General features: G+C 37.0%; 1 protein-coding gene, 2 long non-coding RNA genes and 3 pseudogenes across 4 annotated transcripts; 4 read left to right on the forward strand and 2 right to left on the reverse strand.

Annotated features, from left to right (window-relative positions):
- Window positions 1–2662: 2662 nt before the first annotated feature.
- Window positions 2663–4792, reverse strand: LOC145501149 (uncharacterized). Its single transcript, XR_014051190.1, has 4 exons — window positions 4726–4792; window positions 4237–4326; window positions 3951–4037; window positions 2663–3805 (listed from the first exon to the last, which is right to left on the reverse strand). It is a non-coding gene; the product is annotated as an uncharacterized LOC145501149 (long non-coding RNA).
- Window positions 4793–5254: 462 nt separating this feature from the next.
- On the reverse strand, window positions 5255–5709 carry LOC145501135 (uncharacterized). Its single transcript, XM_081480691.1, has 2 exons — window positions 5577–5709; window positions 5255–5487 (listed from the first exon to the last, which is right to left on the reverse strand). Exons 1-2 carry the CDS (start codon window positions 5707–5709, stop codon window positions 5255–5257), a joined length of 366 nt encoding a protein of 121 aa, XP_081336817.1.
- A 3904-nt stretch (window positions 5710–9613) lies between these two features.
- Window positions 9614–18621, forward strand: LOC145501196 (uncharacterized). The gene is made up of 3 exons (XR_014051215.1): window positions 9614–9664; window positions 17732–17765; window positions 17886–18621. It is a non-coding gene; the product is annotated as an uncharacterized LOC145501196 (long non-coding RNA).
- Window positions 10019–17535, forward strand: LOC145501188 (uncharacterized; annotated as a pseudogene).
- LOC145500992 (uncharacterized) lies at window positions 11099–17535 on the forward strand (annotated as a pseudogene).
- Window positions 18622–20480: 1859 nt separating the features above from the next.
- Window positions 20481–27085, forward strand: LOC145499798 (uncharacterized; annotated as a pseudogene). The gene is made up of 9 exons (XR_014050987.1): window positions 20481–21369; window positions 21726–22050; window positions 22463–22691; window positions 22816–23354; window positions 23566–23779; window positions 24003–24254; window positions 24500–24671; window positions 25428–25576; window positions 25897–27085. The product of XR_014050987.1 is annotated as an uncharacterized LOC145499798 (transcript).
- Window positions 27086–27339: the final 254 nt, after the last annotated feature.

The raw sequence follows: 27339 nt of genomic DNA on the forward strand, positions 1-27339 counted from the left end.
TCATGTACAAGGCCCTAAACGATCTGGCACCTTCATACGTTCGTGATCTTCTCACTCCTTACACTCCGTCTCGTCAGCTACGTTCATCTTCTAAAGAACTTCTTTCCATTCCGCACTTCAATTTGAAAACATATGGCGCAAGATCTTTCTCTGTAGCAGCTCCTACACTTTGGAACACTCTTCCATCTGACATCAAGAACAGCTCCTCAGTGTCCCTTTTTAAACATAAACTAAAAACGTTCCTTTTTAAGAAAGCATTTTTATAACTTTTTAGCGACATTTTTTTATTTTTACTTTATTTGTCTTAAGTGTTTTTAATATTTCTAACTGTAAAGCGCTTTTGAACTTTTAGGATATTGGCGCTATATAAATATTTTATTATTATTTATTTATTATCTCTTAGTAGTTGAAAATCAGGAAGTTAACCCCGCTTTTCAGTCGTGTTTAAAATAAAGTAAACTTGGGGTGTATAGTAGAAATCCGTATGTGTACTTTATATCGCTTAGTTGTTTAAAATCACAAAATTAACCTCACTTTTCAGTCATGGTTCAAATTCAGTAACATTGAGATGTACAGTAGAAATCTCCTATCGATTCATCCCCATTTGGATATTACCTCTCAGTGTGACAATGGTAACAAAGGCCTGGCTGTAAACTTGTCATGAGAAAAGTGAGGGGGTGGTCTAATTTTTTAAGCATTTAACGAAACACCTTATAATTTTGGGATATCTTTAGGGGCACGAATTTCGGCAACTTAAATATTTCCTGGTCTCATGTATTGTCACGTGACCTGTCAGGGCTATTTATAGCTCATTTCTTTTTAGCAAAATGGCACCACTTTTTACAGTATCTAGGAAACTGGCATTAGTGTTATAGTGTTAAGACTATTATAAGTTTTATTTCTGTGTCTGAGCTTGTTGAGATTTTTTAAAACAAAAGCAGAAAATAAGAATTTACTTTCATTGGGGGACTGGGCACTAGTATAAAAAGCCGTTTATTTTCAAAAATAATGAAAAATTTAACAAAGTCCGAGCAACAATACTTTGTTCATAACCTTTTGAGCTATCCAGGGGCATTCAAGTTGAATGATTGCTGAAGTACAATGGTGCCATTTTCGCTCAAAGGTTTTTTTGGAAGATTCTGGCTGTCAGAACCTAATAGTCTGGAAAAGGTTCAGGTTGGTGTAGTCAAAGCCTTAGAAGATAGACCACCCCCCTAATTTGTGGGTGCAATAAAGTGAGAGCCTAGTAATGTTTTGAAATTTTAAAGTAAGGGTACGGAAAAAGTCAGCATGTTATGTTAGGAGCCTGGGCACTAATATAATGCCATTTATTTTGGTCTCAAACAAATTTCAATTCAACCAGGGCCAAAAAGCTTAGATTTAACCTTTTGGATTTATGTTGTAGTATTGAAGTCAACCAAGAGTTGATGTATTCTGGTTCCATTTTAATCAAACGTTCTGGCCTGAACTTCTCAAGTACGTGGCACATCAACAAAGTTTGTGATACGGTATTCCATAAATGCTGTGGCTCGTTACGCCCTAAACATGTTTGGTGCTTACTGCTGAATGCAGATTACACCTTCTGATAAAAAACATAAGTTGACATTAAACAGTATTCCGTCTGACAATCCAGTCGCCCTCAAATTCACGATCGCAATAGAATTAAAAGGGCTGGTTTTTGCAGAGGGCGGAAAACCAGTGAACCCTGAGAAAAACCTCAGAACAAGTATGGGAACCATGCAACAACAAATACAACCCACCTATGAAACTGGTTCTGGAATTCAAACCCAGGCTACTTTGGCGGTTGTTGAGTGCTTGCACCACCTTGAATCCCCCACCGATAAAAGAACCATTCTGTATCTTTGTAGCTTTGTCTCCATTATTTAATTCCTGAATTAACTTTTTTTTAAAACCAAACGGACTTTCAGCTAACCTCCAAGCTTGTCTTTTCTTTTATTGGTATGCTCTTCCGTCGCTCAGTTACCAGCAGCTTGGAACTTGGCTTGATTGAACTGTTTTGACTATCGTTTAGAGGTGTCACATTTTCATTTAGTACCGCAGCTTCGCTTTCTTTGAAACAAGATGTTGATGAAAATGTAGTTAAGGGGCATCGTAAGTTCAAACACAAAGTACGGTCTCATCACCTCATTAAGCAATCATATAAGAAATATATAAAAAAGGTAATCACTGTTTAGAAAAAGATGTTCTATGTAAAATCTGCCCGAAGTTAGTTAGCGCCACCATTACAAGCCCTTACCATGAGAAGTCGGGTGTATTCTCTTAAAAAAAAGCAATCTTTCGAATCAAATATAGAGTGCTTATCAAATGCCAAAAGACGTAACAATCAAAGCAAATGTCAATTTTCTTTAATGAACTGTTTACTAATTTACATCAAGTGAAATGTTGTCTCTTTTCCAAGCTACTTATTTATTACCAGTACACTCGAATTTCTGCTACTGATTTCATAACAGGTCTGACCTTGCGTGATTCAGTCTTGAACCAAATACCTTAACATAGCATATGGCATAAACCCGTTTTCCATTTATAAACTGTGATCATCAAAAAGGCACGTTCAGTACATGAGTACATGTGTTTGTATGGTACTATAAATCTACTATGAATACAGCAGCACCCCAATGAAGGTGCCCATTTAAGCTTTAATTTCATGTTTAGATTTTTTCGATTTTGTGCATTGTTCAATCGTTATAAATCGTAATCAGCTATAACTTTTTTTAGGTAGACACGGTTACAGTAAATTAACAACGTTTTTAAGACTGTTGTGTGCTAGGCAAATAGCACCACTTAACGTAGCAAAGAAGTTGCTATATTGTGGCAAGAGATAATCTTTTGATTGTGGACAAATCATAAATGAAAATATCGTAACAAGCCATATTTATTATCCACTTATCCATTTATTATTTCATGACCTTTAACAATGATCCTCTTTGTCTTGCTTTTGTCTCTTTGTTTTAGAATAAAGTGTTAAAGGCCCTTCAAAATGTGGACGAAGGACATATTCTACCACTAGGTAGCCTTAATCCTCCCCCTTAATTGCCTGTCACGGGAGACTAACGTATGCGGGCTTACATCTCTATCTGGATGTAGAGGATCCTTTAACACCTCTACCTCCTTACTGAAATGCTGCTTTTCTCCTCTCTTGCTTAGATACTGCTCGGGCCAGGCAACAAAACTGCTGCTCTCCACCTCGCCCGAGTGGGTTGGATATTCCAGCCACGGTCTGATGGAAGGTAGAATTTCAGTGACCATGAGAGGAACCCAACCTTGCAGAATGTCTCTGCCGTGGACTTTTTCTTGGGATGTTACTGTCGCCTCTCCCACCGCACAGCTCTCTTGGTCAAGCATGTGAACCAGATCACCTAAAATAAAAACATTTACACAGGGCTGTTATTGTACTATAGTACAACCCATATTTTGGTTTCTGTTGTAACAAGAAAATACGTTCGCAAATATCGGAGTGCTCATATTAGACGGATTAATTAGGAGAGAACGTATGGGTTAGCACCAGGAAAACTGTGTGTAATTAGCATGTTTTGTTTTTCGTTCTAAGCAGATGTCATTAAGGTTGTTTTTGACTGTATATATGACATTTTTTGACAACAACAACAAAACGAAATACTTCCATTTATTTCCCCTTCGACCCGTGAGCATGAAATATATCAAGCCTGACTGGTAATCAGCAGGCAAAGTAAACACAGGGGACTAACCTTCTCTAAGTGCATGAGGACCAGGAACGTTTGAGTCTACATGTGCAATAATTCCTTTAGGTTTTCATGTTCCGTTGAGCCTGAACATATAATGGAGAAGGCAAAAAGAAATAATACATAAGAAATCTTTCATAAGAAACTTTGAAATGTAAGATCTTATTATGGACACCAAAAATTACGCCTTTTAGTTATGAGGTAGGATACTTCCTTTAAGCCAGTACGTACCTGGTACATCAGAAGCGATTGAGCTGTCTTCTTTCCTCTTGGAGCCCCTAGCCTTGGTAATTGTTGCTTCTATCTTTGGCATTTGAACTGTTAAAAATTTAATAATTTGAACTGTTACAAACATTTTAGAGTGATTAACCGAGATGAATGTACTCTCTTTCTAACTATGGCAAAACAAGCGAAAGTCAACTGCACTTCAGAAGGCATCTATTGAACACCCTGTATAAAATTATAGAAGAGTTGCAAGATTGCTCATCAAAGACACTATAGGCCAGCTTGTACGCACCTGATTCACTGGGAATGTCACTGCAAGCACCTGAACTGGTTTTCTTTCCCTTCGATGTGGTGGGAGTATTTTCATCCATTTGTGCTTTGGCTAAAACAATCCACATACAAATAAGTAATACAGGCAATGTACACAAATGTGTTCTTTAGAAGCCAGAGGAAACTAAAGTAAAGAGAAATTAATTTTCATTTTGATTTATTGTACTTTTTTAAGGGAGTTTTCATATATAGGGTTAACATCTTAACTTCCTTTTCTAGAGGCATCTTCCTTTTTTTCCCTTATTTTTATTTTAAATTGTATTCATAGTTTGCTTCCCGAATATGTATGTAACTCTGAATTGACATGAACTACCCTGAGCGCTGCCACTAAAAATTCTCACAGAGAAAAGTACAAATATAAACAGATGATGATCGTCTTTAATTCAATACTATTTTTATTTGTTATTTACGGGTTGGTACATACTAGCCATGGTAAACAAATCATACTCACCGAGTTTGTTTACCATGGCAGAAACAACGAAGTTGGTTAACGTCTTGTCTTCGGCGAGATCTGCCATTTGCGGTGAATACAGTCGCTGACGTTGAGCCCCGCAAAGCCTATCCAAATGGATTGACAACCCAGTTCGTCAAGTTTCTGCATCTGTCATAGTAACGTGTAACTTATGTGAGTATCGAGGAAGTAAGCAAAGACCGTATAATTGTAAAGACATATCCAGAAGAAACATTTCCTTTCTCCTAAATATACTGGTTAAATACGAACTATGGAGGGACGATTATTTTAGCACTGGAATCATCGGGGGTACCATCCATGGAAGCTGATCTACTTGTTTTAGTACTCAGTTGGTCTCAATTAACTCTCCTACCTACTCAAACTTGTTCTTGGTTACCTTTATGTCTATTACAACGCGTGCTTGACCTCAATAAACACGACACATTTTCCAGGAATCAACTAGTGCTAGGATCATCTTCCTTTCGTGTGACATGGACTTAATAGGAGAGAGTGGATCACAGACATATGCTTATCTCAACATGCGCAATAACTGTATCCTTACATTTGCATGTATGTTGGAAACAATTTTTCGGACCAGTTTGGTATGAGAAACTGCAGATTCTTTAACTTGGTTGTTGCTGTTTGCATCATCTGCCCTTTTCTGATACATTTCACGCTCCTTAGCATCAAGACTCTGGTATGCCACATTGCCTCTCCTTTGTAGCTCTGCCACGCTTACCCCTTCTGCCATCATTGTTTTGGCTAGTTGAGATAAAGTAGTGGGATTAGCTCTCGAACCTTTTCAGCCCAAAAGCCCACAAGAAAATTAAACAAACAGCATGACCACTTACCCTCCTTTCCCAAAAACTCACTCTTGAAGATAGAGAAAGCCGATTTCTTTCTTAGCTTTCCCTCGATGTAAGTTTTCGCCTCCCTAGCTGGTGGCTTGCTTCTTTCACTGCGAGGCCTCTCCTTTTTTTTCATTCCCAATCCAGTTCTGCCACGCAGAAAGTGAAATTTAGATTGTGTGCTGATAAAGCAAATGAAATCAATGCTACCAAGACCCTTTACATTGTAACACTACAACTCAGTATAACAAAAAGAAAAACACAATTTTCTAACAAAAATGATTCATAACGTAAACTTCCACTGATTTATTACGTTTAATTCTCGACTGGATTTAACATGTAACTCCCTTTTTAATAGCCAGCAAGAAGGAATAAGCTTTACTTAAAATAGATCAATATTTTGTACAGTAATGGTTAACAACCTCTATCACTTTTTCATCAAGACCTGTGGACTCGACAGCCTCCATGATCAACTCCCTGTTGGACATAGTTGTCATGCTGCCCAGCCACAGTACTTTCAGTTTTCCAAGCTGATCGACACTAAGTTTGTTGCGTGACATCTAATAAAAGTTTACAGTTTATAGGTTATAACAAGCAACTACATATCCATCAATAATTCCTTGACAGTTTCGAAGTAATACTCTGAGTTGCATGTGATGTAGTTGTATGCCACTAATTATTGGTTTGTATGTGATGTAGTTGTATGCCACTAATTAGTGGTTTGTATGCGATGTAGTTGTATGCCACTAATTATTGGTTTGTATGTGTTGTAGTTGTATGCCACTAATTAGTGGTTTGTATGTGTTGTAGTTGTATGCCACTAATTATTGGTTTGTATGTGTTGTAGTTGTATGCCACTAATTAGTGGTTTGTATGTGTTGTAGTTGTATGCCACTAATTATTGGTTTGTATGTGTTGTAGTTGTATGCCACTAATTAGTGGTTTGTTTGTGTTGTAGTTGTATGCCACTAATTATTGGTTTGTATGTGTTGTAGTTGTATGCCACTAATCATTGGTTTGTATGTGACGTGGTTGTATGCCACTAATTAGTGGTTTGTATGTGATGTAGTTGCAGCCACTAATTATTGGTTTGTATGTTGTAGTTGTATGCCACTAATTAGTGCTTTGTATGTGTTGTAATTGTATGCCACTAATTATTGGTTTGTATGTGTTGTAGTTGTATGCCACTTATTATTGGTTTGTATGTGTTATAGTTGTATGCCACTAATTAGTGGTTTGTATGTGTTGTAGTTGTATGCCACTAATTAGTGGTTTGTATGTGTTATAGTTGTATGCCACTAATTATTGGTTTGTATGTGATGTAGTTGTATGACAGTAATTAGTGGTTTGCATGTGTTGTAGTTGTATGCCACTAATTAGTGGTTTGTATGTGTTGTAGTTGTATGCCACTTATTAGTGATTTGTATGTGTTGTAGTTGTATGGCACTAATTATTGGTTTGTATGTGACTTGGTTGTATGCCACTAATTAGTGGTTTGTATGTGATGTAGTTGTATGCCACTAATTATTGGTTTGTATTTGTTGTAGTTGTATGCCACTAATTATTGGTTTGTGTCGATCGATGAACTCGTTCTGATTTTACTCTCGACTGTGGTTGTTGTTAGTTTAAAGCATGTACTGACAGTAGAATATGCGAGTGAGGATGCAGATGTAATGAGCTCCAATATATGAAGTTAAGCTAAAGCTAAAGGTCTAAGGTTTACTGCTTCTATTTGAGATCGATTGATGAATGACCATAAACACATGCACGCACTCACTAAGTGTAAATACACCGGTCACTGAAATAATCTCTGAAGTAAGAGCGTTTGCAAACACTTACCTTTACACTGACTGATTTAAGAAGCGTCGTTAATTAAAAACACAACTGGAACAGCGATTTGTTCACAGATGCAAATGACTTTTAGAAGAATAATCCCAGATTGAGCCCAAATGCAAATGATCGAGCAAACGCATTGTGTTGCCCAAATCATTACCCACCCTCCCAACCTAGAAAAGTAATTGCCTTGAATGTTATTCATTTACAATGCATTAGTTTACTTTGATACAACGTCTAACAATTCCATTAGTTAGTGCGTTACAACGTGCGGAACGGTTGGTCGTGGATACACACTGACGAGCAATACTGCTAGCCATGATAACCATGAGAAAATCAATTCATGGGTTTCCTTTACTTTTTTATATGAGTATGGGGCTCCGCTGGAGCTTTGTTATTAAAATGACTGCAAAATTTGCATCGCTTGCCCCAGGGCCCCATAATACAGCCGAAAACAAGGCCGCTTCAGGACATAAAACCAATATGGCGGCACCAAGAAGCCTTTGCAGACTTTTCATACACCATTTTGAAAAAAACTTTATGCATGGTCTCCACAAGCAAGGGGTGGTCCGGCCCCACTGACTCTTCAACAAACAGAGAGGAGGAGAAGCAGCAAGACTTTGTGTGGAAACCTACACTAGTCATCCTCATTGGCACAAAAGAAGATCTTGTTGCATCCCTTAATGGCTTAGAGCAGCAGCTATTTAAAAGGTACTGTGATAAATTGCCCAAGACAAAACAAATCGATGGTGAATAAAATTAGTCCTTAAATTTTAAGGGTTACAGTTTAGTTAAATGGCTGCATGCATTATGATCTTTATTACATAGTTGTAGTTAGTTTAAAATAGAGCACAAAGCCATTTTGTTAGTTGACCAAGGAATTCTCAGTTCCCATAACCATGTAAGTACTACCAACTGACTTATCTTTTAACAGCTAAGACCACGAAAGCTGGGCAAGTCGTAACCAAAGAGAACAAAGGTACGTACGTAGTTAACATTGCTGCAATGTTTTGAACAAGCACAAAGCCATTTTGTTAGTTGACCAAGAAATTCTTAGTTCCCATGACCATGCAATCTTTATAGTTTTTAAACAGCTACGCCTCCTTCTCCCAAGGCGAAAAAAAACTGGTGCTTCTAATTCTTTTTATTTTTCACTTGAGAATGCACTTGACCAATAGGAAATGGGAGCCAACTGAAAGCGATGTGCAGCGTTGCTAAAATTTCTATGAACGAACCTATACTGGTAAACAACTTACGTGAATTTCATATTCATGGACAGCCTAAAACATGGCTTTTAATATCATCTGACACCAAATGCTCTTCTGCAAATTACAAACCAGCTGCTACGGCTTCAAGTTTCAACAAGGTCATCTCTTTGCATCAGAACAACTCTGTTCAACATTGGATGAGTCACATGGAAATGCATTTTCTAGGTTAGCTAAAGCCCTACAGCAATTTCTTTGCTGAAAACCACATTGTTGAGCCATTCTAGAGAAATACAGAAGATGTCGCTTGTTCCTTTGTGTTGCTGCTATTGCTTTGCTGCTCTTCACCAACAAAGCAACTATATGCATTTCTTCAATTTTTACTGCCAACAATCGCTTTTGTGATATGTATTAGTGATTTTGCTGCAAAATTGTTTCAAGTAATATACTTTGTCATCAGGTGTGAAGCCAAGTTTTCTTAAGTGGGATTTGAGTTTTTTAAGTGCACTTGAGTGAAGTGCTCACATGAGACCAACTTGGCTTCTAGTGTGAAGTCAAGGAATGGCCCTTAAAGTGCAGTCTCCATCTCCGATGATTGGGTCTTTCTCCATATCGAAACACACAAGGTCTCTTTGAAGTGAATTGATCGCAAATCTTTACAGCCCCATAGGTAACTATGTTTTTGTGGATGCCGTATCCTAGACACTGGCATCCTCTTTGCGGTCATGTTGTCATGTAACAATAGAAGAAGCTAATCGGGAGCTAATCAGATCACGAGAAACGCAATCAATTTACTGTCAATTACATTTCGAGGTAGCACGAGTTGTTTTCGGTAGTCGGCCTATTCTACAACTTTGGATGGGTCTCTACGATCGTCAACGATTACAATACGGATAAATCTGATCTTCCAAATATGGTCTGTGATAAATATCCTCAAATGCTCGGAAATGCTTTGGCTGTCATACCAATGGAAAGACGACAAACAAGTGAAACAAGCCACATATTTTGCTGAGCTCAGGTCAGAAGCGAAGTAGTGAATGACGGCGAATTTTGGTAAGTTGATAATGTTTTCTTTGTATTTCACCCACTTAATTAGGCACAGCTTTTGAGAAATGCGTAAATCGTATGTTTGTAAAGAACTATTCGATGTTTCATGCACTGTTCGAGATTTTGGAAGAGAGACAGTGGATGAACGGAGGTCTTTGTTTGACAACTATCGAGTGACGCATTTGAAAAATGTTGTCAAGAGTTCGGCAATCCGCAATGCTTTTAACTGGCCTTTAAGGACAAATGATCTTAATTTATTGTCTTTGTTTGGAAGTGACTGTGCACGACGTGCCGATTGTCACATCTGTCAAAGTGCTGACCGCGTTGCCACTCAAAAGCACTTGAAATGAGTGCTCTGCACTAATTCTGATTTGAAAATTGTCACTATCTTTTGGGACACAAAATCTCTTTCGCGAAATTCTCCCGTGTTGCAGGTTTCATGAAAGCTGTGCCTGGTTCTGTACAGTACAATGCAGCTGTTGATTCTGATACAAAAGTACATAACAATGTATTTAAAACTGTCAGAAGTGTGAAAAACGATGTGCATTTTAGATCACGTTCACCATTCAAGCAGTTAGCAGTAAAATCATGCGAGCTTAAATCTCGAGATAGAGAACCATCTAGAATTTCATTGCGAACAGTGATTCATTCTTTGAAATTTCGAAAACTGACTAGTTTCTTCTGTAATTCTTTTTTTTCGATTTAAAAAGTGTATAACATGGTTGTTTGCATTTAATGTTTCAAAAAGAAATATTTTACTCTCCAGAGATGTTGAATTAAATCCAAGTCCAGTTGCAGATGGCAGAATTAGTTCATCAACATTAGTATGCAAAACCACACCTGAATTGCTATTGAGCTCAAGGCTACTAAGACATGAATTAAGACCACTTGATGTTGGTGGGGGAGGTGACTGCTTTTTTAAATCAGTATCACACCAGTTATGTGGTGACTCAAACTGTCACTTAGAAATTAGAGCAATGGCTGTCCAGTATTTGAGAATTAATCCTGAGCAATTTATAGAAAGCAATGTGGATGGATCATGGTTAAGATATTTATCTTGTATGTCTATGCAGGGAACATGGACTGATCACATTGTTACACAAGCTGTTGTAGATTCACTGAACTTAAGAATTCATATTGTAGAATCTAATGCAAATTTTTCAGATTTGACCCTGGTTGAACCTATGAATACTAAGACTGGAAATATAAGGTCTATATATTTAGGTCACATTGGTGAAATGCATTACGTGTCAACTTTACAAGCTGAATTCAGAATTAATTCAACTCAAACTGGGACTGAAAAGTTTTGTGAAAATCTTGTGACTTTCAAATAAACTATGACCGCAAAACACAGAATAGTGTCTACATGAAAGAATATAGAAAAAAAGAAAAGCAGAAAAGGGCATTTCTAAGGAGGAAAGAGAAAAAAATAATCAATACATGAAGAATTACAGAGCACAGAAACAAAACATCCAGTATTGTATTTCAAAGTTTCATGACATGGTCTCTCAAGGGTCATTGTATATTTGTACTTGTTGCGATCAGCTGTTTTACAAACATAGTGTCATTCATACTAGTAATCTAAAACAAAAGAATCCTGATATTCATAAATACCTTAGTGGTAAGAAAAGTGTCAACAATATTGAATGGGTTTGTAAAACATGTTTAAACTATTTGAGTAAAAACAAAGTTCCACCATGTGCTTTAGTAAACGGAATGCAATTTCCACACAAACCACCATTCTTTGATCTAAATGATCTAGAGTGTAGATTAATTGCACCCAGAATTGCTTTTCAAAACCTTATGCAGGTACCAAGAGGAAAGCAACTTAAAATACATGGTAATATTGTTAATGTACCAGCTGATCTGAGCAGTACTGTTGGTATGTTGCCACGGCTACCAGAGGAAACTGCAACAATTAAAGTGAATTTGAAACGGAGGCTACAGTACAAAAGTAGTGCATTATCATTAACTGTTAGACCAAAAGTTATCACAGCTGCAATTTGGCTTTTGAACAACAGTGATCTGTATAAAGAGGAAGGTATTGCACTGAATGAAAACTGGTTAAACAACTACAATGAAGCATTGGCTGGAGACATTGAAAGCAATGATGATGAGAATGAAGTCTTGATTGAAAATAAAAAAAACAATGAAGAATTGTCACAAAATGACGAAGATGAATGAAGTGAAGATGAAGCAGAAATTTGTGCAGGTGTGACCGATACTTTGCTGACACCACCAAAGATCACAAAGACTGGTTAGTCAAAGTTCTTTATAGTGACATCTGTAAGTCAGAACTGAGAAGGTCAGACCGTAGAGCTGCAATGAATGTGGACAACATTTTTTATAAAACAAAAAATTTCAGATGAAAATTCTATTAGGAAAATCACAAGTTGCTTTAAGAAAATGCCATAGAAATAATAAGTCTTTAACAGCTGGGGATTTAAAGAAAGATGGAGGATTGGAAAAGCTAGTACATCATGACGAGGGATACAAATTCCTGAAAGCTTTAAGGGGATCCCCTTCATATTTTGAACAAGCTAAAAGAGATCTATTTGCTATGATAAGACAACTTGGCACAGCTACTTTGTTTTGTAGTTTCTCATCAGCAGAAACACAGTGGATTCACCTTAGAATTCATGGTCAACTGGTTGATCACAAGCAATATACTAACGATGAACTAGTGAATTTAAACTGGGAGGAAAAGTGTACATTGATCCAAAGTGATCCTGTCACATGTGCTAGACATTTTGACTATCGAGTGAATACTTTCCTAAGGCATTTTCTGCTAAGCAGTGCTGAACCATTAGGAAAAATATCTGACTGGTTTTATAGAGTTGAATACCAACAAAGAGGTTCACCTCACATTCACATGATGATATGGATAGAAAATGCACATGTATTTGGTGAAGATAGTGACAGCAAAGTCACCTCATTTATTGATAACATAATTACTTGTAAAGAGCCAGTAGACATGCTGAATTATTGGAGCCAGTTAAAAGGCAAATTCATAAACATTCCCATACATGCCATAAGAAATCTAAAAATGAAAGTAGGTTCAATTATCCTCAACCACCAATTAGGCAAACAGTTACTTTACATCCATTTTCTGTGGATGAAATACCAATGAATGAAGTAAAATCATACAAAGATTCATGGAAAAAAAATACACCAATATTTGAATGACCTTAAAGAAGGTATGGATATCACTTTTGACAACCTACTTGTGATCTTAGGTATTACTGAAGATGATTATATATTAGCTATAAGATCATCGATTAATACACTAACTATATTTCTCAAAAGAAGCCCTAATGAATTAAGGATAATTATTATATGGCTTTGGCTTGTGGCCGATATAATATGCGCTCTGATTGGCTAAGAGCGAGATCTGAACGGTCATTATGCAGCCGTAATGCCCACGGGCCGATTATGGATTATGCAAATTAGAAAGAGCCCGGCTCTGAAAATTCAAGTGCATTGAAACGATGAAAGCCGATTTAAAACAGTAAGAGAAAGTAAGTAGCTAAAAGTTTAGAGATGTTTCCTTAATAAAATTTATATAGAAGTCGTTTGTGACTTGCCAGCCAGTAACCTTGGCGGGCACTAGTGAAAAACAATCAAAGTTTGCCGAGTTATAAGTAAAGCTAAAATCGCTAAGTGAAAAACACCATCGGCAGATCTGTCATGCATCCTGAGCAGAACACAATAAAGAAACTTACAAGATATCATCTTAGTCACAACAACTACAGAAATATTAAACTCCGTCACAGTTCTCATCAAATATATTCCCTCGCTTTACACAAGCAAGGGTAAATCAGCTTCCAGGATCATCAGATGTAAACAATCAAGCGGTTTCTGTCAGTAGCAGTGTTTCTAATAACTGCAGGAAGTTTTAGACGTTCACAAGGCCTGAAAAGTTCATCCATAAATCCCAGAATGAAGAAGGCGAAGATATGTTGTCGAAAGCGAAAGCGGAGATCAAGTTATTCTGAGCAGTGGATTCTGAAGCATTAGTATTTTGTTTCACCGAAAGACCGTCGGTTTGGACTATTTTGAAGCACTTTCTGTCTTTTCCATGTGCGTTGACGTTTCGCCACAAAAGTCGGAAAAACTCCCCCATCAACTTGTGGCACCACTATACTAAAACACCTTTTTGAGGCTGTGACAATCACTTTTCCCATAAAGAAATGTGTATTTTTACGGAATTCGTAATACAGTGGTGAAGTTCACTGACTGCGTAGTTTTGCCCTGGGTTTGAGACAATGAATGAATCGGTAAACACGCGCATCGCCGGATGTAAACTGACGACTTCCGCTCGAATACTTTTTTTCTTTTTGTTAATTCATGGGCCATATAATGAACAACTTAATAACCTCGACCGTTCGGTTGTTACGGGAAAATCTCAAACCTCGGCCTACTGTATTGACCGAGCGATAGCAAGGTCAATACGGGAAGGCCTTAGTTTGAGATTTTCCCGTAACGACCTCACTCTCGGTTATTAAGTAGTTAATAATTACAATGTCCCATGTCTTAGTGCATGGAGAGCCAATATGGATATTCAATTTATATTAGATGTGTATGCATGTGCTGTATACATAACAAATTATATTTCAAAGGCTCAGAAGGGTATGAGTGAACTGTTACAACAGGCTTGTACCAAAGCGAGAAAGGCCAATTCCACCATTAATCAGCAAGTGAGAGATATCGGAAGCAAGTTTTTAAATAATGTTGAAATAAGTGTTTTACAGCTTCCAATGCGTAAAGCATCTCGACAGGTTGTATTTATAAATACCTCAACTCCCACTGATAGAATTAACGTTTTAAAGCCACTAAGCGATATTAAGGAAATGGATGATGATTGTGAAGATAGTTATACAGGTAATTTGATTAAAAGATACACAAAGTGCCCAGTTAGTCTTGAACACCTTACACTTGCAGACTGGGCTGCCTGGTATGATACTGATACAAAACCATACAATAAGCAGTCCAAAGAACTTGACACTGATAGCCTTCTTTTAGAGACTGCTACTAATGAACTTAACGATGATGATTATAATGATGATGACGATGATGATGATGCCCACTCTAAACAAAAATCTTCAAAGAAAATCAAAAGGAGGAAAAAAGCTAGAATAATAAGAAGTGTGTGGTTCAACAAAGAAACTGAACCAGAGAAACACTATCATGAACTGATCATGCTTTTTACTTCATGGAGAAATGAAGACACTGATTTGCTTGGTAATTGTTCATCTTATCAAGATTATTTTTCTCTTATGGCTCATAAAATAAATGAAAAGATAAAAGAATATTCTGTATGCAATGTAGACTTCAATGAAATACAAGAACATGCAAATAATATGGAAGACATGGACAATCAATATGACATGTTAGCACCAAGTACTCAAAATGTTGAATGCCAAGATGAAGCAGAAGGTAATCAAGATTTACAACCTGACTTAAATGAGAACTACAATCTTTCTGATGACATTGGCATTCCATCAGTTGATCTAAATCATGAACCACTACTACTATATGAAATGCAGGATGACGACTACAGACACATGATTCAAACTTTGAACAAAGAGCAAAAGGAATTTTTTTTACCATGTATTACATCTGATTAAAACATCAGACGAGCCATTTCATTGTTTTCTTAGTGGAGGAGCAGGAGTTGGGAAATCAGTTGTAACAAAGGCCTTGTATCAGGCAGCCTTAAAATATTATAATCAGAGAGCAGGCATTGACTTTAGACAAGTAAAGGTGTTGTTACTAGCACCTACTGGTAAAGCTGCTAATAATATCAAAGGCAATACCATACATACTGCTCTTGGAATATTTGCATTTCACCCTGAAAACGTACAAATGCCCTGACTCAAGTAGACTCAATACCCTGAGATGTCAACTAGGTGATCTCAAATTGATATTTATAGATGAAATATCCATGGTTGGCAACAGTATGTTTAATATTCAAATCAATAATAGACTTAAAGATATTAAAGGCAGTCATTTACCCTTCGGAGGTGTGAGTATTGTTGCTATAGGTGACCTATTTCAACTTCAACCAGTAATGGATGGTTACACATTTAAACACCTAGACAATTCAGAGTATAGTATTCTTGCACCTAACCTTTGGCAAGAACATTTTAGAATGTTTGAACTACATGAAATTATGAGGCAAAGAGAAAGTAAAATGTTTGCTCAAATGCTTAACAGATTGACAGAAGGTAAACATACCTGTCAATATATTATGAAGTTTAAAGAGAGGTTAATAGATTCCAACAGCAACAAATATCTTGATGTACCTCACTTATTCATACAGAATGCTAAAGTAAACAATTTCAACGACAGAGCTCACAATGCTATGTCTGGTCCTAAGTACTCAATCAAAGCACATCACACTGTCATTGGAGCTCAATCTCAGACACTCAGGGAAAAATACTAAAACAAATTCCACTTGATCAACCAAATGAAACAAGTCAATTGCATACAGTGTTGAACCTAGCAGTAGGTGAAAGGACAGATATCTCTCTTAATATGAGAATTGATGATGGCTTGACAAATGGTGCTGCTAATATAGTCAAACTTATTCAACTACAACAAACTGGCAAACCTTCAGGTATTATATGGGTACAATTTGATTGTGTTAATATTGGTGAGAAAACAAGACATGATAATAGACATCTCTATGTGCAAGGCATTGAACCTTCATGGACACCCATCAAACAAGTTACATCACAGTTCGCAGTAGGTAAAAATAGAACAGTATAGGTCATAAGAAAACAATTCCCACTGCGTCCTGCTGCTGCAAAAACCATTCACAGGTCCCAAGGTGATACGGTTCCTAAAATAGTTGTCAACTATGATACTAAAAAAACAATACCTCATATTCACTATGTAGGTTTAAGCAAAGTAACAACAATGGAAGGCTTATACATAATAAACCGTTGTGAAGAGAAAATACCTGTAAATACCGATGTGCAGAAAGAAATGCTAAGGTTAAAAACTGAAGCTAAATTGCATTTGTGTATAAATTCCATTTACAATGCAAGCGAAGTGCCATTGAAACTTTGTTATTTAAACGCAAGGTCTTTACATAGACGCATTGAAGATGTGTGCACTGACTGGAACTACTCGAGTACTGATGTAAATATTTTTTCAGAGACCAGATTCAGCCATTCTGATGACAATAGTTTATATGTTATTGATAACTACACTTTATTTAGAAATGATAGTAGAATAACAAGTAATAATCTCCGACCATATGGAGGTACAGCAGTTTATAGTCGTATTGATTACTATCCTGGTTATCCATACTCCTGTAATTCTCATGGAATTGAAATAACTGCTATCAGACTAATGACTGCTCCACATGCATATATTTGGCATATATCGCTCACCTAGTGTACCTATAGTGCAAATGTGTTCTGCTCTTTCAAATGTCCTTTCTTTACAGGCCTTGCTACTCAATGTTTTTATTGGCGACTTCAATATTGACTGGCTAAAAACCACAGAAAGAACATCACTTTATAACTTATTTGTTAGAGATCATGGATATAAACAGCTTGTGTCATGTTACACCACTGATAACAAGACTTGTATAGATCATGTTTATAGCAACATACCAATATCAAATATTAAAGTACAAATACTTGAAACATATTTTACAGATCACAAATCCGTTTGTGCACTTGTTGATTGCTTTAGTGATTTAGCTTAAATATCAAAGTCTTTTCCAAAACAATAGGGAAAGAGATTTGATAAATGGAAGGCAGGGTTTCAAACGTCTATGATTCATCGTTAACTTGAAAGTTCAAAGGCATTTAAATTAAACAACAATTTTCACAAGCAAAATGAAGTTGAACTGGTGGCCAAAACTCTTTAAGTGTGTTTAAGTGTTAAGTTAACAAAACAGGCTTTCGTTCGCTTAACCGCATGTCACATGGTCATTTACATTACATGATCATTTAAATTGCACATATACAAGTACTAAAGAAACCACATTACAAAGTAGTTCATTTGAGTACAAATATAGAAATTATCTCAGTCAATATTGTTACTTTTATTTCACAGTTACTGACATTCCAAACATGGACTCAAACTCAAGGTAAGTTGTTGTAATAAGACCCTTTAAATACATTAACCAATTGCCATTATAGGTAAGTGAATGCAATTGCATGTACATTAACTTAATGGAAATCTAATAATCTATTTTCTTTTCTTTCAGTAAAAGTACATCAACAACAAAGATCAATACCAAAAGTAAAGAGTGAGGTAAAAAAAAGCTTGTATATACTATACAACCCCTGTTAGAAACAAGCCTTGGAGAAATGACAACTAGCCACCTAATAGGTATTTTGGCTACTCATTAGCAGTTCATCTCGAAATCTCATAAAGACTGCACCAAACTTGTGTTTGAATGATTTTATCAATTGTCACTTTCGACTCTACCTCTTCTCTATATATCCAAGCTCATTGCTCTTATATTACACTCTTGCTCAGGGCTGTAACTACCAAGAGACATGGAAGGCACTTGCCTCATCTAGATTTTAACCCAAAATTAAAAACAAAATACAGTTAGATGGCAAAATAATCCCCAGTTGAACGAGATTGCATTTTCAAATGAAATTCCTTTAAAAAATACTGAAAATAGAATTTGAGAGATGCTAGATTTCAAAGATTTCTGGGGGGCATGTCCACAGACCCCCCTAGCAGCTCATGCCTTTAGCAATCACAGAACTTGCCACATCTGTGTCAAAAGTCTGGTTGCGACCCTGATATGCTGGTTACTCAATGGGAGTAAAAACAGTAGAACATTCAAATGGTGGCAGTGGCTGCTTTATAGCAGTTTTATTTAGTTATTATTAAAATCCTGACAATACTTTTGGCTGCTTAATAGGAAGTGGCTGCCTAATGGGTCAGCATTTAATAGGCATTCTTCGATTCTACTAAATTGACTGACCATAAATACAAAATTACTAAAAATAAATTGTTCTTCTAAATTTTTTCCTAGACGAATCCATTGAAGGATATGTGCACTTATTAACAGAAGTACAAACTGCAAGGAATTCCACAACCAACTACTTCAACTGTCGCATTCAAACAGGACAGGACAAAGCAGTCTGTAGTGTCTGTTATTCACCTCAAAAGCGCATGAATTTAAAACAAGCGTTCCTTAATAAATCACCAGTAAAATAATAATAATAATCACTTTATTTAAGTGTCGATGTGTTTAGCACTAATGTGCTAATTGGGGACACTGTAAAAAAATAAACAAATATTTCAAATATAACATAAACTATTAAGAATCCCAACTGGTGGGAGGCTGACCAGTTGGCTATTTACACAACATGGTCGAGGAGTTGAACTCGAGGCTACCGAGAACAAGTCCAGATAGTGGTAGGATGGAGGATTTGAACCAGGGACCTCCAGATTTCAAATCCAGCGCCCTAAACCACTCGGCCACGCCACCTCCCTAAAAATCACAGGAGTGAAGCAAACAGCATCAAAAAGATTTCACAAACAAGAAGAAGAATTCACAATTGCAAAACATGCAAAGGTAACTCCAACTTCACTGCCCTATACCTCTAGTGAACACTTCAGCAACCAGTTATGCACCATTACCAAAGCACTGGAAAAAGATGTATATGAAACATTACACGTCAAAGCAAAAGTCCTAAAAAAAAACAGGAAAAGAAGCAAGTTGATGTAAAAGACGGCGAAAAAGCAAAATACAAAACTGACTGTCTAATAGCAGATGAAACTAACTCAGTTAAACTAGTCCTCTGGGAAGGCATAATTGACAAAATTCAAACAGGGAAACATCTTTTCAAGAATTTGAAAGTTGGTATCTTTGATGACATAAAGTACTTAAATACAAATGAACTCACTGACCCTCAAGAAATTGAAGATTTACACAATATCAATCTGACCACACCAGAAATACAAGACAACACAATTGAAGGCCGCTGCATTGGTGTGCACATCAAACATATGGCCTCTTGCATAGTATGCAACATGACCATCAGTGAAGCACAACTTGAAGAGGAAACTGTAACTTGTAACAATTGCAACATAACTACTCTTTCAAACACATGTAATACAAAATTAGTTGCTCAAATTGTCATTCAATCCATGAAGGACAAAAAGATCCTGAAGTTTACTTGCTTTAACAATGCCATTATCAGCTCCCTCAAAACAACAGACTGTCAGATGTCGTTATCTGATATCCCACTATCATGTTGCAAGCAGGGGATAGAAAATTATAGCAGACAAAACAACTCAAGTAATTTCACAGTTCCTCCCCTTACAGTAAGGAAAACTCTAACAACTGCAACATAACTTCTCTTTTAAGTACTTGAAAAAGAAAATATTATTTGTACAAATTGTTATTAATCAATGCAGGATAAAAACATTCCCAAGTTTACCTCCCTTAATAATACTATAAGCAGCTTACTCAAAACAACTGAGTGTCAGTTGTTATCTGAAATGCCATAAGAACACTTGAAGAAAGTTACATTGCAGACAGGGGATGAAAACATACAATGTAGCAGACAAAACAACCCAAGTGATTTCGAGGAAACTCTCCTTATAGTGATATTAAGATTTATTCCCTAGAAAACAAAAGCACTGTAACATTTAGTTCCTTTAATAATACTATAAACAGCTTCATCAATTAAGAAACTTTGACAAAATATATTGGAGGGTAGGGATAAGCATTTATGGCAAACAAAACCACACAAATGGGTTTATAGTACTACCCTCCATTAATATTGTAGAAGCAATAGCAAATTTTAATCCGGCGGGACGCTTCATGGTCTGCTCCGAACACTTCGACGAAACCTGCTTTGGCAGAACAATTCATTTCGAGCGATCAAGAAGATATCTTCTGCCGCATTCTGTGCCAACCATTTGGAAGGTTGTCGAACAACCTCTTTCACAGCGGAGTCGTCGTAAGGTAAACCATGTGTGTTTTGTTTGTTACCCTACCTCCTAGTAAACAGGCCCTATGAAATGTACCCTTTCAAGGAAAAAAATTGGAGTATGCAACAGTTCTAGAGTCGGACGTTCTGGGTCACTATTTCTCCTATACACTCTTATTTAGTTTATTTGCCCTTTCCGGCGAACAAGACATATAGGTACCAGAAAATGTACAGGGCATCTTAGATGTCTTCAGTATCCGGTATCTACAAACTCTAAAAATTATGCGACATCTCAGATCTCACATTCCTATCCATGATGGCATGTTTCTTTCACACATAACTAGCTATAACTTGAATACTTTTGTTTCTATAGATCATCATGGAATTGGTTTCCGAGCCTGCTACTGCGCCTCCAGTCCCAGCAACAAGGAGCAGCACCTGCACAAATGTTTTGCCTGTAAGGACACAATAAAGGTCCCCATTTGGCTATCTTTTGCACTGCCTTTTTCCAGTAACAGCGATTGTTTGATAAAAATATAATATCTGTATTTCTTGCCAGGAGGAATTTGACCAATGTCCACATGTTTTGATGTCGCCTGTAGCATCCGGATCCGGAGACACTTCTGTAAGTTATCTTACTAACGCATAAAGCTTTACAATTGCTAGCACAACTCTTATTTATTTCATTTCTCACAGAACGATCCTTGTCCAGCTCCTGGTTCTCCGGCCCTCACTTGTGGATCAGACACATACATGGACATTCTGTCAAGTACTCCCATCAGTTATGAGGTATTAATTTGTAGAGATCTCTGTTCCATAACTAGGAATAATAAGATAGGGTGGTTAGTTCAGCCAAGTGATACATGCAAGGCATAGAACTTCCTAGAACTTAAAATGCATAGAAAGTAAAAATTGACTGGTTTCTACTACAAACAACAACAAATTAATCCAGCGATGTCCAGCCGGCAGCCTTAATCAGCTTTGATATAGCTACCATGCATGACTATTTCTCTTGCTTTTAGAAAGGTTAAGCTCACTTACCTTCGTAATTTTTTCTCTATTTTTGTTTTATAGTTCTACTACGTATGACTATTATTATATGCCAACATAATTAAAAAACATGAATGACTGTTTTGCATTTTCAGACAGGCCAGAGTCATAGTGATGTTCAGCTGCCTGTAGTATCCCCCATTACCTCTCACAGTTCACTGGACTGCACTTCATCAGAGGTGCTCACAGAACAATCCACTACACAAAGCCGGGTATCTTCCAAGGGCAAAAAACCCCACAGAAAGAAAGAATCATGTGTCAACTGCCTTGTTTTGCTGAGTGAAAAGAAAAAACTTCAAAGGAAAGTAAAAATTGGACAGTCTCGACTAAAATCAGTTAATCAGAAAATGGAAGAAAACCAAAGAAACTGGGCCAAAACATTTCAAGAAATGAGCCAAAGGCCACAGTTAGTATCTTCAGGTGAGCCTTATATTATCACAGAACATCACAAGGCCAATCAATACATTGTAAACACAACAACAGACTACATGCAGATATAAAGTAAACACAATATGCTTCAAGCCTTTAACTGGTTATGGTGCAGTTATCTATTTTATGAGTTAATGTGTTCAAGTTTTGGCTAGCAACATTTATTTACTTATTTATTTTTATTATGGAATACTATGCGGCTCACAGCAATGTCCCTACCTTCCCTAATTGCAAGGGTGTTCTAGCAGTTGAACTCATACAATTTCCAGTTTACCCTATACTTTTTCTTACAAAGTTTGGTTAGAAGATGAGTCCCCTTCCTCACATAATGTCCTGGAACTGTCATAGGCATGGGTATGGATATCTTCTAGGACAGGTCTAAAAACTGTAATGTTATTCCTAGGAACTCAAACTAGTGAAGATGATTTGTTTGGCACTAACACACCTGAAGCACCAACAGAGGATGTGATATATAATAATGATGATGCTGATGAAGATGCGGCAGTTGAGGAGGGAGAGCAAGCAATGGATGTTGATGAAGAGGACCCATTGTGGTCACCTGACATTGAATTAGATGCCACTTACATGAAAACTGGAGACGATGATGACAGTGAAAAGGGTGAAAAACCAAGGTAAGAATTATGCTACTGTAACAGCTACTTTTCAAGTAATACTGTTAAAAGCACTTATTGCAGTTGGTTTTTCCTGTTTAAGACTGATTACCGCCCACCCTGCTTTCTTTTATTTTTCTTTTAGGTTGACTTGTGAGGGAAAGAATGTACAACAGGAACCAAAAGGAATTGTCTTCTTATCAAAGTTACTGCTCCTATTCCAATACTGCCACCTGTGCTTTGCCACAAGTCCTCATATCAGTGTGTCACAGACAGGGACAATGATAACGATTAAGACAACTTGCAGCATGTGCCAGGGAAGTTACGTTTGGCAGAGTCAGCCGTATCTCCTTGGAAGGTTTCCTGCTGGAAACCTTTTGTTGAGCTTCGCAATCCTTTGTGCGGGTGCTTCTGTTTACAAAGTGTTGTTGGTGTTCAAGTACATGGGGATGCTTGGTATATTCCCAACCCACTTATTATTACCATCAGAGGCATCTCCTAATACCATCAATAATGAAGTTTTGGCGCAACTACCAGGCTCGGATTCTGGAAAAACTGAATGGTAAAGAAGTTGTGCTTGCAGGGGATGGCCACCATGACAGTATGGGCCACTCAGCAAAATATGGAACCTACACCATATTTTGTTGCACTGTGGGCCTCATCATCCATATTGTACTGATCCAGGTACCAGAAATATCAATTAGTATTACTAATAGTAATTTTATTTCAATAACTTTGCAAAATCCACAAATTACACCATGTTTTTTTGTGAATAATACAACCATTGCATGTTTCACAATGTAAAAATTTCTGTATGTTAACAGTGTACATGTAATTCAACATGTCATGGCACAATGTATGTTAAAATTGCCAATTGAAACTGACTGTTCCTTAGGCCAGTCAAGCCGGTAGTAGCAGCAACATGGAGTTTACAGGCCACCAAAAGGCTTTTGCCTTCCTGCTTGGCACAGGCATGATTATAAAGGCCTTTATTTCTGATCGACATATGCAAATAGCCAAATGGATGCGGGAGACTTGTCCGAAGAAGTGCAAAGAGCTGGGGAAGCCTGTAATTGACCACTGCTTTGACCTATGGCACATTAGTAAAAGTAAGATTTATACCAGTCTGTGAATACTACATACACTAGTGCTAGTTCTTTACTACTGTTTTCCTGTTAGGTCAGCTTAATGCAGAGCAAGTGCATATTATGGATATATTGGATCAGGTGGTAAATTGAACACATTTGAGAAAAACTAGAATTTTTATAATACTTTTTGTACAGTGTCACATGGAAAGCCTTACTTTGCACTCATTTTTTACCTCCAAAATAGAAATACAGAAGGCTCTTATCAAGTTAAGCAAAGAGAAGGGGTGTGAGGTAATTGGGAAATGGTGGAAGGCATGTGTGAGGCACTTGTACTGGTCAGTCACCCCAACTATGTCTAACCAAGGGGAAGTCATACTGGCAAAATTTCAGTGCCTTTTGTCACATATCATCAACAAGCACAAGGAGCTTCCAAACCATTTATTTAACAAGTGTGCACATGGTCCAATCACCAGCCCTCGTGTTTGGTTAACAAAAGGTACTTACGGCACTGTGTTTGAACATCTTTACTGATTCATGAATGCTCTTGTGACGGTTAATGACTTTCAACACCTAGAAAATTCACTCTTTTTTCACTTATGATGTTTAGTAGAAACAATTCAGGTAATGTGGCATAAATAGTGGAATGCAATAACAATGTACATACAGTATACTTGTGTTCTTTATATGTGTTCATTATATGGCACCAATAAAGCCATGTACATGTATATATGTATTTCAAAGGGTCAGTCGCCTATGAAAAACTGTGTGAAGTACTTTCCCAGGCACCTCTGTTGAAGGCAATTGAGAAGGCTTCTCCAGTAGCAAAAACAAGCTGTCTTGAGGGTTATCACTCTGACGTGAATCAGTTTGCACCCAAGATGCTGGCTTACTCTTACCTGGGGATACTTGCCAGGTAAGAACCTAAATTAGTTGTGTGGCCTGAAAGAAATGGCCAACAGTTGCAGTCTAAATGCTGGTTCACTAGTATTGTTGCCACAAAATGTTTACTGATTTTTCAGGCCCTTAAATAATATTGCTGCTTTAGAATTATTCTAAAACCACAGCACTGAAATTTTTTTATTTATTGTGTATAATCAATATTGACATTAGCTATCATATCGATATCAATCTTGCTGGGTGTCGAGACAAGACAGAAAATAACAGCACACTAGTTCTTGTCATGATGTCAAAATTAATATTATAAATCTGTGAAGCCAGTTACATTGAACAGTAGAAAAGCTGCTACAGATAATAATAACTATTGTTATGTTCCTAGACTTTCACTCAACAAAACGAGCACTGTGATTGGTTGATTCTTGTTCACCTGCCTCTGATCAATTCTGGACTGGGATACAATTCCGCAGTTGATGCCCGCGCCGGATACAACATTTGTTTGTTTGTGGGTTTTGCTGTGATTGTTGAAGGGAAAGTCTAAATATATAACAGTGCACTTGATGTCTGGTCCCTCGGGAAACAAGTTGGTTTTGTTTTCCCTTGAGTCCTGATGTTTCCCTTGACTTTGTCTCGGGAAACATGTATCAGAACTCTCTGGAAAAGAAAACTAACCCTTTCCCTTGGGACCATACATTGAGTGTATATTATTAATCTACAATGGGGGTTATTTCCTTAACAGCTGTCTACTGTGCATTTATTATAACACTTTTTTCAGGACCATCCTTTCTGCCATACATTTTAATTACAACCTTCAAAGAGAGGCACAAGTTGATGATCAAGGCAATCCAAAGCTAAAGGTGACGTATGCAAAATTCAAGGAGGGTGAAGCCACTGTCAGAGAGGTGAAAGTGGAGCAAAATTATGGTAAATAAATTTAAAGCTGTCTAACCCCTACACCTTCAATACATGTAAGAGGAAAAAATAATGTTTATTCATTAGTATTATTGACATTCAGGCTAACTACTCTCACTAATGGGCTAGCTTGACTAGAGTATTGGAATTAACATTTCTTTTTATCATTCACAGTGCATCTGTAGCTCTATTTCTTACTTATACATTCATTATGAAGAAAGCAGTTCACCATAGGAACATGTAACATTCATACTGTAATCTAATTGTCCTATCAATAGTAGTTCTGAATGACTGTGTATATTAGTTCAGTTTTCATATTTATATTTCCATAGATTATGTGTCTGAAATATATGAAACCCTAATTTCAACACCTAGGGCAGATCTAAAGTGTATAAAGGATGAGTTGAACGGACAGATTCCTGAGGCCTTACACGCTATGCTCTCAAACAAAGAGACAAGTGAAGATGCCAAGGAAAAGTATAAGTCAAGGAAAGGAAGGGAGACACTGATATGCCCTCCAACTGCAGAACTTGAGGAGGTCGCCCAGCCTCCCACATCCAAAAGGAAAGCATCTGTATGTAAAAAGTGTGGCAAACCAAGAAAGGGACATAAGAAAGGGCAGTGCAGCAACTAGAGAAGACATTCTGACATTCTCTCTGCATGCCACTACACAGTCCCCTTGCTGTTTTCATATCATTTTAGCAACCAAAATAATTGACAAAAGCAGAAGGCTAATTAATACTTCGTAAACATAATTTTTTGATATAAACAGTTTGAAGGAAACATCCAAGTCGAGTCCAAAAACAGGAACATTGATTTTTGCCATCAACACCTTAACTTATGATTTCTCTGTATTCCATTACTATAAATTACATTTTGATGTCATAAAAATGCTGATGCATGGTTATTACCAATTCAGACTGAAATACATGTTTTCATGCTTTTACCTAACTTCATTGTCTCAGAGGTTAAACATCAATGTTAATGAAATAGTTGGCATGTGTACACATTGGTTCATTGCCTTTGAGGTACTGTATGTAAAATGCTTCTTAACTGATACCTGCAAATACATGTAGTCAGTCTTCAGTTTCCTCCTCATAGCCTCGATATTGTTCTGCATTATTGGGGAAAGCTTTCCTTATAGCAGAGTAGACACAACTTGGGAGGGGGGACTCTGTTGGAGGATCCAACATATTCCCAAACAAATCGCACAAATTGCCGGTAGGCAACAGATCTATGGAATCTAGATATTGAAAAAGAACAATGCCATGGTAAGTAATTTTTACATGCAAACTAATGAATCATCACAATTTCAAGGAAAATGCTTTAGATGTACGTGGACCAAATAGCATAATTTTCTGCAAATTATGATATTAATTTATGAAAATTAAAATAATAATGAAAGGTCACTAAAACGATAAAATGGAGGCAGGGTTCTGAAAATCTACAGGTAAGTTCTAGACAATTAATATACAATATCCGTCTAGTACTTTCGTAAGTAGTAAGAACAACTGAAATGCCACAAACGTTGCCAACAAAACATCACTAACAAAAAGACTAAGTTACTGGGACTTCACATTTTGAAGAATCATTTTAGCTACACGAAAACAGACTCACTCATTTTCAGCTGCTCCCAGTTGAGTCATCGTGGTTGAATAAGACTTGTTGCGTCTTGTTTTAAGTCCCACTACAGCAGTCTGCAATACCCACGTGTTTAGGCAAACAGTATCCAAGCCTGAATGTGTTGTAATACAGGCGCCCTCCATATCTATTTC

Source organism: Orbicella franksi, chromosome 10 (assembly GCF_964199315.1).
Source record: "Orbicella franksi chromosome 10, jaOrbFran1.1, whole genome shotgun sequence".
NCBI lineage: Eukaryota > Metazoa > Cnidaria > Anthozoa > Scleractinia > Merulinidae > Orbicella > Orbicella franksi.

Excerpts from the sequence above, each read along its gene's own strand:
- LOC145501135 (XM_081480691.1), bottom strand. The coding sequence starts at position 5,709 with ATGAAAAAAAAGGAGAGGCCTCGCAGTGAAAGAAGCAAGCCACCAGCT. Across the intron at positions 5,488-5,576 it reads TGAGTTTTTGGGAAAGGAGG|CCAAAACAATGATGGCAGAA; the intron begins GTAAGTGGTCAT and ends TATCTCAACTAG.